This window comes from Rhipicephalus microplus, chromosome 10 (assembly GCF_043290135.1).
Source record: "Rhipicephalus microplus isolate Deutch F79 chromosome 10, USDA_Rmic, whole genome shotgun sequence".
Lineage (NCBI taxonomy): Eukaryota > Metazoa > Arthropoda > Arachnida > Ixodida > Ixodidae > Rhipicephalus > Rhipicephalus microplus.
This window is the reverse complement of record NC_134709.1, coordinates 47,006,084-47,018,568: the sequence shown is the minus strand read 5'-3', so window position 1 is coordinate 47,018,568 and position 12,485 is coordinate 47,006,084. Positions and strand designations below refer to the sequence as shown.

The window sequence follows — 12,485 nt, the reverse complement described above, 5'->3', positions numbered from 1 at the left end:
TCGGCGGGCGGCGGGCGGTGTGTGTAAAGGAAAGGTTTAACGATAAGTGTGCAAACTGAATTTGACATGTAAATGTGTCTCTAAGGCAACAGGTGCCATTAGCAAGCGCTTTACATGCAACTACACAGAATGTGTGGAAAAAAGGCCTTAAAATATGGTTAATGGTTATTTTTACTTTTAACAAGATTCAGAACTACTTGATCACAGAACGCACTATCTTAACACTTTATTCACAACTACTTGGTCACAAAACGCACTATCTTAACACTTTGTTAACAGTTCATTAGTCCGAATAGTTACAATAAACTATAAACTACAAATTTTGCTGGCAATGAGGGAATTTTTCAAGGGTCAATCTAGAGATAAAACGTCTCCTTCGGTTGCCATCACTGCCTGGTGATGCCTCGCTACAGCATGCTGGTGGTGTCGACGTCAAAGTGAATGATGCGAAAAAAAAACAGATAATAAGCACGGGGATAAGACACGTAAAGGCCAAATAAATGTGCGTGTGTGTGCAGTCCGTGCAACAAAAGTTTCGTGTACTCCATACAACAGAAAACTATCAATGACGGCACAACTGACCATTATTCATAACACCATAGTGACATCGTTATGATGTCTCAACAAGACGTCAACAGGCGATATCATCACATGCTTGGCGTGGTCGCTTGATCAAAGTTTTATCCATTACTAACTAAAAAAAACACTTCATCGGCCCGAATGCGCATTAAAGTTACTTGGTGGTCAATTATATGAAGAGAAATTTGTGACCCGTCCTGTTCTCGACTTGATGTTTTTTTTTTGTGTGTTTATGTAGTGTATACCGTGAATAACTGCGATTATTACTGACTTTTAGCTGGTCGCTGAGCTTACAGGAAATGCTCTATTCTACTAGATTACATTATAATGACAACACATCCAATATTTGCTCATTAAGAGCAGCTGCTAAAAGATTTTTTCTTGATAATTTCTGACACTAACTCACTAGCGAAAGATGCTGCACACTAACATTTTTTTTTTGTGGTGTGGGGGTGTTACAGAGAAACGAGAAAAAAAAGGAAGGCAGGGAAGTTAATCAGATGCTAATATCCGATATGCTACCCTACACTGGGGTTGGGAAATTGAGGGTTGAAAGAGAGAGAGGTAAAAAATAAATAAGAGCAAAACACACACCCGCACACACATAAAATCAATCCACTGAGAGTCGTTCCGACAGGCCAGTATATAGTTCGCAAGAAGCCCAGTAGCGCATTGCACAGCCTTCCGGGATGTTGAGTCATGACAGGAAGGTTAGATATGAACAATGCAATAGACTGAGAATAAGCCTCAGAGTAAACTCCCGCGCAACCAAACGTTATTGAAACACTAAGCTGCCCTTCAAAGCGTCATTCTTTATGTGTAATGGTATGTTGAGTGCGTCATAAATAACTGACCGACATGTTAATATTTTTATACGAGTCTACATAGTAGTGTATCGTTTTTCCGCCGTGGTGGTCTAGTGGCTAAGGTACTCAGCTGCTGATCCCGGCTATGCGGCAACTGCATTTTCAATGAAGGCGAAAATGCTGTAGGCCCGTGTGCTCAGATTTTGGTGTAGGGCAAAGAACCCCAGGTGGTCAAAATTTCCGTAGTATTCCGCTATGGCATCTCACATAATCATATTATGGTTTTGGGGCATTAAGACCCACACATCAATCAAATCAGTGTATTGTTTTGGCTGTCGTAAAGAGAGCTAGCATTGACATATTCACAGTTATGAGACTAGGCTTTGACATGAGGAGATATGGAGTGATGATGCACTTTAAATGGACACTAAAGAACGTGATAATTTTCGCCTATTAGTAAAGTACAATTTCACAATCCTGAAAACACCGCCATTACCATGGCGAGTGAGAAAACGCGCAAAGAGAAATTGCGGGTCGAGACGCCGCTGTGAGATTCCCGCAGCAAACACCGCGATGTAGTAGTACTTGAAGGCTTCTATACTGGGTCATACGTAGCGTCTATTAAGTAAAAAGGAAGTACATTGTTATGTGTGGGTGCCACAGACCAAACACAAGGGGTCCAGGAGAATTTCATCGAGAAGATTTTGAAAAAATTCGTTTTTACGTTGTTTCGTCACGCGTTCAGAACTCGGCGCGGAATTTCAAAATGAAAATTTCACCCTGATTTCCTCGGCTAATGTCGAACATATGACAGCGAAATTCATGTCATTAGAGTTCTCAGACTGCAGTTCCTAATCTAGACCAAGTCATTGTTTTTCTTTGGTGTCTCCTTATTGCGTCTCCTCGCAGTCCTGTATTAATTGCGTACTTCAAACACCCTTTCTTGCGTATTTGTCGGGAGACTCCTTTTGACCAAATTGCTCTTGTATAAAATTCGCTAAAGCTGAAAAAAAATCGCCCTAAACTGCTTTAATTTATGTTAAGGCAACAATTAAATACAAATCTGTAGTTTTTGCTTGTTCTTGTTTTTGCTGTTTTGCTGTCGCGTGCATCTATGTAGGGTTTGTTTTTCAATCGGTAAACGTCTCGTGGGACTTCTGGTTGTGTGATGGTGACCCTCAGCAGCCCGCTGCCAGCAATTCTTCAACCTAACTTGAGTATTATTTAATTGTTGTTTGAGTTTCCCGTTGTTCTGTTTTGAAGCAGTGGAAACAGGACAAATTGCATGGCAAGGAATTGGTGTTTAATATTTTAACACAACAAAACCTATTGCCGCTTCTTGTGAACGGCACATGACCTGGAAGGATGGAAACCAGTATGGCTGCTTGCGTGGATTCAGAGATCAGTGGCATCAGTCACTGCTCATAATGCATTGAAATGTTTGTTGGAACTTTAGTGCGTTTCAAGTCAAAGCTTTGAACCACCGAAACCCCATGTTGTCTCCTTCTGCTGCTTTCATTGGCTTTCACTGAAACATATATATCTGCAATCGATGTTGTTTATTCCAGCTGAATAGTTTCTGATAACTTGCTTGTGTGGGCTGGTGTGTTGCTGTGTTAATAATATTGGTACGTGCATTTCTCGCCCCTGCTCATATTGTAGTTGCGTTATGATGGTTCTCAACAAATGTTTCTTGTTGTATATTAAAATATAAGCAACTCAAATTAGCACGTTGCTAGCGCACTCGGTTTGAGTCACCACTTTAGTTGAAGTGAAAATGCGTCCTAGGTGAACTTTAAACGGGAGAAACGCTCAAAAAGAATGATTAGGTGTTGATATTTAAAACAGCGCTGATCTCTTTACCATTGTTAATTTCAACCACTCCTGCATTTAGAGCTGTATATGCGAAAGTTTCGTATTATCAAACCGATCAATTAGAAATACGAGTGTAAAGAGCGTTTGGGAAGGTTTCTCATTTACTGGGAATAATGTTTTTTTCTTAGAAAATGAAATAAAGCGACCATACATCGAATTTCATTTGTTTCCGAGTGGGCATTGCTTGAACTAACCTTGTAAATTCACTTACTCTCAAGAATATTTCCGGGATTGTTTATTGCTATCAGCTAAAGCTATAGTTGTCTTTCTTAGCTTCAGCAGCTAAGAGTTCAGTGCTGTAGTTGTTACGTTGCTAAGCTGCTCATTCACAGGTCGCAGGTATGATCCGAGACCTGATGCTCACATTACCGATTGATGCGAAAGTCGTAGAGGCTCTTGTGCATGTAAATAAGCTCTGGCAGCCTAAACACTAAGCGTTTTCTAGTACGACGGCCTTCGAAATCATACCGTGATTTTGCAGCATAAAAATTCAGGAGCCAATAGGCTCTGTAGCATTAATATGTCTGACACGTTTGCATAAGAGCATTCGGAAAAAGTTATGAACCTGTTTGAATGTTACACCATAGATTTCCATATTGGCACGCATGTACTCATGCAATCTGCTGGGGTTCAGAAGATGTTATGTTTGCACTTGCATACTTGGAGAGTATGCAAGATAGCAGTGAGACATTTCGACGAATACAGTGAACTAGAAAATAAAACTTCGTCTCTAGAGAAGAAAATAAGTATCGTTTTAAGACGTCTCTAAGGAAGGAGCTAGGCTCACCTTGAGCAAAGCCTTTTCTTTAGTCTCTTTGTCCATCCAGCGGTTTTCTTCGAGTGATGATTTGAAAACCTCTTTAAGTCTTTTGACCAGATCTTCAACCTGTTAGAGAGCAAATGTTCGTGGTATAAAGAACCCACAAGATGATAGAGTAAACAAAATATACTGATGAAAACGAAATTGTTCAAATAGGTGTGTACCAGTGGCCTAACAATCGTAGCATTTGCCTGTACAGCTAATATTTTCACAAAGTGTTGCCGACGCGGAAGCTTCAAGATATAAATTACGTGTTGTCAGGAGGGTGCTTGAAGAGGAAAGAAAATTTATGTCTTTATAAGATTTTATACTATATCGCTTGCTTTGTTTGTCAGGACAAAAGTTTCAGCTTGTCCATTATGTTTTTTTTTTAAATCTTGCCTCTGTAAGCGTGGTTAAGCAACTTGCTCCATCAAAAGCTTAAGCGATGTGAATGTTTTACTCGTTATTATATATGTGTAGAGGATGCCTATATTTTTCGGTGCATATAACCTTCTTTCATGGCAGTACCCTGTAGTATCTTTCTTATGTTTCATATCTGGAAGCTTTAATTGTAAAATGGCAGCTTTTGTTTTGTGTTCCGTATCTTCTTGCAGGCTCTCTACGCCATCCACATTTCCGCGATCTGTCGATAGCGCATCACTAAAGCAAACTGGCTCCTTGGTTCAAGTTGGAAAAGACGTTTCGTTGTCTAAAACAAGACATAATGATCCATGCATGCTCTATGCACCTGACTGAGGGTTGTCATTATATCTTTTCACTTGGTGTTATCCTTAGTATACTTTTGTAGTTTTCCATCTATTCGCATTATCCGGAAAATCGTGCCCATTTCCACCATTTTGGTCTACTGAACACTCACAAAACTTCTTATGAGCTTAATGTGGCAGCTGCAGTGACGAGGCGTCCCTCATACCATTGTTCAATTCATCTTGATATAATTTAACGTATATGCAGTATGCTTCCAGTTAATGTTTTTTTTCCTTTTTGGAGAGGTATAGATCAGCTCTTTTCTCTAACAGTAGGATGTGCTCAACGATGTGTATTTTTCAAACACCATGCATTGCACCATAACTAGATTTCGCAAGCCACCAAAGCCTGGTGGCCTGGGTTTAACTTCGTGCACTCTCTGAACGATTTCCACTGATAAATCAATATTACATCTCAAACTTGCACGTATTTGTTGTTTGTTTATGCCATCTGAAATGTAATATTGTTGTGGTTACGCCCTAATCTCCCCACCTATTATTCTCTCTCTCCCTCTTCCAAGTACGGAGCATGGAGCCCGAGCTATCGTATGCTGTCATATGCTCTCATTGCATGGTGCAATACACGCACAACCATGTAGAGCATATCCGTCAGTATCATATTGGGCACCCCTGCACGGCAAGGTGGCCTTCATTTTGGCCTTCGTGTGCCTTCATGAGATACTATATGGGGAGCACTTTAGCGGCCAGGTGTGTAGTACGCTGAGGCCACTTGAAGTATTTCAGGCAAAGCCATCCACAGAAATGGGAAAAAGAAAAAAGCAAGCGAGAACTAGAGTGAAAACAATGGGAAAAACATGAGTGCAGAGAGAAATATATGAAAGTAGACTGAAAAAACACAGAGCAGACACGAAAAGACAGCAACAAGAAAGAGAGGCTGACACGAAAGAAAGGAGAAGAGAAACAAAGACGGCTCAAAACTTTCCTTGAAGACAATGATCTTCATGGTCAATATTAGTGCATTTAAGTTTTTATTTCTTCTATTTAACGCCGCAACGCATATTTATGTGACTGCTGGCTGATATGTGGACAATTTTGAGATTTTTGACTGTATGCATCTCGGTTGATATTCGATTTACCATCACCTTATATGCACCTATATGTTATTGTTGAATACGTTGTTATGAAATCTCATGGTCTTACCTTCATGCAAAATTGAGTATTGTGTCTCCTATGGAATTATTTTGCATACTTTGGCCTTACGTGCTCAATTTTAGATACCTTCAAGGGATAAGGCATAGCCAGCGTCCTCTTTGAGCGCCAACATCTTGTTGCATCACTCTATATGAATTAATTAAAAAAGATGCCTAGCTCCACACTTTCTTCGTGTGGAGCCACCCCCCCCCACACGCACACTTACACACACACACACACACACACACACACACACACACACACACATATATATATATATATATATATATATATATATATATATATATATATATATATATATATATATATATATATACTTAGCATTGACTCCTCACCTCAGTTTTTGCTTCAGGACTGAACTTCTCTTTTACGTATAAGTAACCTGTAACCTCCATCATTGCATCGTTGATGAGATTGGTGCACTCTTTCCACCTGGGAGGCAACTCCTGTATCCCCGATGTTGCTTTTTTCACACCGAATAGGGCGTCCCGAATATCGCGGGAAGCATGGGGTGCCCACAGCAACATGATACGAAGACCTATATAGTTGAACAGCAGCACTCTGAAAAAAAAATGCAAACTTCTCTGTGCAGCAATAAATTAGGACAGGCATGTGGATGTTGGTAAGGTTTGTTTCAATATGAGCTTAGTTTATACTACAGAAACTCATCTTCATTTGTCGTTGTGTGTAACATATCTGTGTTAAGCTTCCAGTTAAAAGATGTAGCATATTTATTAAAGCGGTCAGTTTTGTTCAATAGGTGTCTTCTATTTTATTTTAACTCTGCGAAGAGCTTACGTCATGTTCAGAATCTTGGCGTCCTACTTGATCTCCTAACGAATGTTACCTAACACTCTTTTATACGAAGAGCTTTGAAAATGTCAACCGTTGCCCAATTTTAACTAATCCGCTGTGGTAAAGTCTACAATAAATTCAAGAAACTGTGGTTAAATACTTTTCCCATTAACACCTGCTAGAAAATTTTGAAACGCATCATCGTGATGCCACAAATTGTCGCAACTTATTAGTATGCAATCCGGCGGTAAAGTAATAGGGAATGTCACATACATTACAATACGTAATCTGTGCAGCCATTACGACCTCTTCAATTTATTGAATTTTACACAATCTTCTACCCAACAAAATATTAAAAAACCCGCATTATTATTTGCTAAATTATTGACATTTATCTTGCTCTATTCTACGCCAACACATAGATATTTTATAAATGGTATAATATGTCAATTTGTGGAATGTATTTCTTTTATTTTTCGCAAATTGCTACAAAAGTGTTGATTTGTATGCTTTTTATTCTTGTATATTATGCTTTCTGTATGGCTTTTTCCAATTTCTACCATTATCATTATGTAGTGGGATGTTAATTATTCTTTTGTTGTAAATAGCTTTGTATACCCGTTCCTGCTCTAAACCCGGTAAACAGGTCAGCAGTATGTATTAAATAAATAAATAAATAAATAAATAAATGATTAAACAAATGATATATTCACAACATGTCAAAGTAATATAATAATCTTTACGCTTATAGAGTGCCATTCCTTATCTTATTCATGTCACAGCCGATTCCCAAAAGTAATTTACGCAAGTTCCTCATAGATGCATATGTAATGACAACGTTTACACATGCTGAGTATTGAAGTTAAACATCATGACCTTAACGCATATTTTTCCACTGTGCATAATAACTTAACAATACTTCTGGTATTCAGAATTTTTACATTCCTTATGACAATTCACATCCAAGATATCAGTCGTATTCTTACGGATTCGTACTCTCCAGAAAGCCGACCAGCTTTTTGTAGTAGTCCATGGCGTACAGTTCTACTGTCTCGTCTTCGGTGAGCATTATGTCAGCCTTGGAGAACTCCCAGTTGAGGAGATCTAAAAGGGGAAACTGATGAAAAATAATGTACCACAAACTGCAACCCAAAGCATTCTCTCTTTTTTTTTCTTTCGAAGGGAGATATTTTTCAAGGACGAATACAGATGGATGAAGGAAACAAGTGTAAGTGTAAGGGCTCATTTTTCTTCGTTGAAAAAGGATCAATTGACATAGATTCCAAGGAGGTACAGGGGATGTTATCAGAAGTAATTGTAACGTGAATGTGAAGAAAGAAGTGTGCACGAAAAGACAAGTTCTCATCGCCAGGGATCAAACCTGTGATCTTTTAATAATGCTTGCGGTGTTCTACCACAAAGTTGCGGTGGCGGTTTTTTCTCCGTCCCACATATGGAGTATATCATGAGCATTCAAACCTGGGAACGTCAGCCACAGCCTCCTGTTGTCGTTACGGTGAGGGTGGAAAATGATCTGTGCCTGTGGCAAGCTGTTATTTTGTTCCCTTATTTTTCTTCACAATTACATTACAAATAATGCTAATAATATCTCCTCTACTTTCCTTGGCATCAGTGTTATTTCTCTTGAGAGAAGATAGAGTAACACATGTAAGGTGTGGTCTACCAGCGCCTCCTATAGCCATCACCGCTGGGATTGAGATAAGTAGAATATTAGTCGCACTGAACTCGCATGCGTCGTGGCTACTCATTGTGTTATCCCTCTGTTGGCATGCACGTTTCTTCATGGTCGATTGTGGCCGTACATAGTGCTATCCATTAGAGTTTTTGTATATGTGAGTAGTTCGTGTGTAGCTGTTTGCGATGTGCAGTTACGGCAGCGTGCTGCAAATGCTTTTGCCGAAAAGCATGCATGCTATTTTTTAGTTGATACGGTGTTAAAAGCTTAATTAGCTTGGCTGATGGACAACGTAGTTTGTTGGATTCGAAGCAGCGCGTCGTAGTATTGTAAATAAATTGTTGCGCTAAACAGCCCTTTACAAAAGCGATTGGCTCTTTGGCCTTACTTGGCAAATGGCTGTTGGCGTTAAAATATTTCAAAGTAAACCTCATGACAAATGGTTTCGTTCATAAAAAGTTTAAAGCATACTATGCCTTTCTCGTTTCTTCAATCAAATTGTTGGCACTTGTTGACTATCATTCAAAAGAGAGTATAACTTCATGAGTTCACTTGAAATTAGTTAAATAATTTTTCATAGCAAACACTGCATTTATTTCGTTCCATGCCGTTAGCCACGCCTCATGTAGTGCCTCACGACGGATATCATATGAAGTAGTTTTATGTTCAGTTGTATAGAGCTTCGTGGGGCGGCGTCTTGCATCCCTCGTGTTCCCAATGTTGGCAGCCACGCTGGCTATGCAATAGATAACCGTGTTATAAGATAGCGAGTCACCCCCGTTCGTGGTGCTACGCGGGCCACCACTGAGGAAGCGTAACTGCAATGCTTCTGCAGGCGCTGCTCCATGAAGCAGTAGTGGCATTGCTTCGAACCACGAACAAGGAGCACGAAGGATCGAATCTGACAGACGTATGCTATTGGAATGGAAAACAAGTCTACGACATCTACGGAGGAGAGCGTCCGGAAGCACGTTTGACAAAAGTCTCTGACTTTACGTTTGACGCAAGCAGCGCTACGTATCATGTAGCGTCACATTGCGACCACCCTCTGAACTAAGGCGCACAGATGGCTCCCGTTGAGAGGCGTGCCTTTGCACTCGCATTGAGAGAAAGAGAGAGAAAGAAAGAACAACTTCATTAAAAATAAACCAATGCCGTTCCGGGTGCACTATAAGAAACCCTAACCTTCAAGCAAGCCTACAAGTTTCATACGTTCGAACAGTGCCTTCATGATGTCTGGGGAGGAGTCCTCCAGCCACTCTACCAGGGTCGCAGGTATTATGTTTATAGGCACGTGGTAGAGGCTCTCGCCCATGGCTGCGTGACCACCCGGACAGTCCCACAGAACGTCAGCGTTATCGTAGAAGCCCACGCAGGTCATTTAAGCAGGAGACCCGTCCTTGCCTTGTATGTAGTGCTGAATGTGCGATATTAATTAAATATGGAGTTCGGGCACGCCTTACCAGGGCTGCCTCACCCTCACGGAGTGAGGAGGAGCAAGGCTCATCCCGATCCTCCTCACTGCATAAAGAGACGTGAGGCAGCCCTGAGGATGAGCAGCTGGGTAATGAGTAAAGGAGGCGTAGCTCACGCACAAATCAAAACTGCGGAAGTTCTGCCCGCTCGTACTTGTGCGTTCGTTCCGTGCGTCCTTCTTAGTGTTTGAGCTGCGACACTTGTTAGTTCGCACTCGATTGATTGATTGATTGATATGTGGGGTTTAACGTCCCAAAACCACCATATTATTATGAGAGACGCCGTAGTGGAGGGCTCCGGTAATTTCGACCACCTGTGGTTCTTTAACGTGCACCCAAATCTGAGCACGCGGGCCTACAACATTTCCGCCTCCAACGGAAATGCAGCCGCCGCAGCCGGGAATCGAACCCGTGACCTGCGGGTCAGCAGCCGAGTACCTTAGCCCCTAGACCACCGCGGCGGGGCGAGTTCGCGCTCGTCCTGTGTGTGCTTTATTTTTTTTTAGATTCTTTCTGTTTGAGGAACGTGCTGCAAGCTTAGAGTGGTTAGCAGTTTTTTTTATGTGACATTACAATTTGTTGCTTGAAAAATTATTACATCGAAATTGTGGGAGAAAATCCAAAATTAACGCTCAATTACCCTTTTGAAGACACGTTCCACTTCGTGTTACGCCAATTCCGGTGACAGGGAGATCGGCGATGTTTTTTCTGTTGTATTTCTCTTTCTTTTTCTCTCTCTTCTTTCCTCCTCCTCGGTCGCTATATAATTTTTATATCTTTTATTTTTTTCTCTTTGTCTCTGTATTTCCTGATTCTCTTTTGTTGCTATCACTTTCTCTCGCTATCACTTTCTTTTTCATTTTTTTCTTTGATTCTCACTTTGTCTCTCCTTCTTCGGACTTGAAGTTTGTTCCAGACGTGAAGTGTAAACAAAGAGAATTACTTTTGAAGGTATTCATGATGTTACTAATTATACACGTCATGAAGGACTACACAAAACCAGCGTGTGTCCTGTATAGTCCTTCCTGTCACGTCTTTACCTTTTTGCGCTCTTTTACAATAATGCAAAATCAAACAGCATAGTTTTCACGCTTGTAGGCGCAACTCACTTTCTTTTGATATTAGTTTTCGCTAGTACATCAAATGGTTTGATGAACATCCCCACAGGTTTTTTCCTCTAAATCACAATAAAGCGGCAGTAACTTCGTAATTGATTAATCATAGTGAATTGATGTGTCGCGTGGCGCATGAGGCCGTGTGGCGAGAAACCACGGAAAAGGCCCATCGAGCTAATATGATGTCATAAGTGCCAGTATTCGCACTTGAGACCACAGGTATGGCAAGAGAAAAAAGTACTTACAGTCGAGAAGTTATGTTGGAGCGCAGTTATTGTTGTCCTACGATACAGAGAAAGGAAATCTCTTCTTTTATCAGGTGGGTCTGTTAGCTGTGGGTCAAATGAATAGGTGCTTAAGGGCTAATATTGTGACAAAGCCCTATACGTAGGCAATGCTTCTGATACCACAGACGCGTTGTCAGTGACAACTGCAAAGAACTGCTAGAGCCGAAAGCCATTATCCGTACACGATTTGAAACGTTATTTCCATCGGTGCTTTATTTAACGTTCTCCTCTTTGAGTTGTTAAGGGTATATAAAAATTATTAGGTGGTATTCACTTTGTTTCATTGATCCTATTCAGAACGCCTCTTTTAATTATGTATGCGGTGCTATTTCCGCGACAGGAATTAAGCACAGCATACATACTCAGTCAACTACTTTGTCTCATAAAGTGCTGGAACTATCGCCATTTGTATATAACACTGGATGAGTGCAGCTTTTAAATTTAATAATAATAATAATAATATTAATAATAATAATAATAATAATAATAATAATAATAATAATAATAATAATAATAATAATAATAATAATAATAATAATAGCTAGTGTTTTATGTCGTGAAACATTGATATGAATATGAGAGACACCGTGGAGGAGGGCTCCGCGAACTTTGACCCAGCTTTTAAGCACTAAAGTTATCAACCTCACTTAGCGTAATGGGTCACTTTTAATATACATATAGCATACGCTTGATCTCCCTCGAGTTCAAGCTTGCAAAGAAACAAGTGGTTGAAAATGCCCTCTTGTCTGACGGGATTTGAAAACTCCAATATCTAAAAATCGTCACTTTAATTCGGGTCATGTGCCTTTACTGTATATCTGTAAAACTTTACTATAGACTCAACACTGAATTTCATTTTTTTTGTGTGTACCCGGTTTTGATGTTGCTCCTTTAGCATCTAGGCGTTTTATGAGCAGTATGGTGGTCGTCGTTTGTGAAGGCACAATCGATGTAATTATCTCACAAGAATATAGCTCATTTTGTGATATACAAAGAATCACAGCACAGTATGCACTTTGACTTCTGATGCCCTGTGTCTTGATGAGAGAGTACAAGAGGGAATGACTTTGATGAAATGGTGCACCATTCGTCAGTGCTAAACCAAAATCAAGCAAACG

The 12,485-nt window shown here is 40.2% G+C and overlaps 1 protein-coding gene across 1 annotated transcript in view; it reads right to left on the bottom strand.

The window, feature by feature from the left end:
- LOC119181034 (neprilysin-1-like) overlaps nt 1-12,485 on the bottom strand; it is a 65,988-nt gene that overhangs the window by 21,693 nt on the left and 31,810 nt on the right. The window contains exons 10-13 of the mRNA XM_075874756.1: nt 11,326-11,412; nt 7,781-7,911; nt 6,335-6,560; nt 4,048-4,146 (exon numbers count right to left, since the gene is read on the bottom strand). Of these exons, the coding sequence (XP_075730871.1) occupies nt 4,048-4,146; nt 6,335-6,560; nt 7,781-7,911; nt 11,326-11,412 (543 nt within the window). The remainder of the gene's footprint in view (nt 1-4,047; nt 4,147-6,334; nt 6,561-7,780; nt 7,912-11,325; nt 11,413-12,485) is intronic.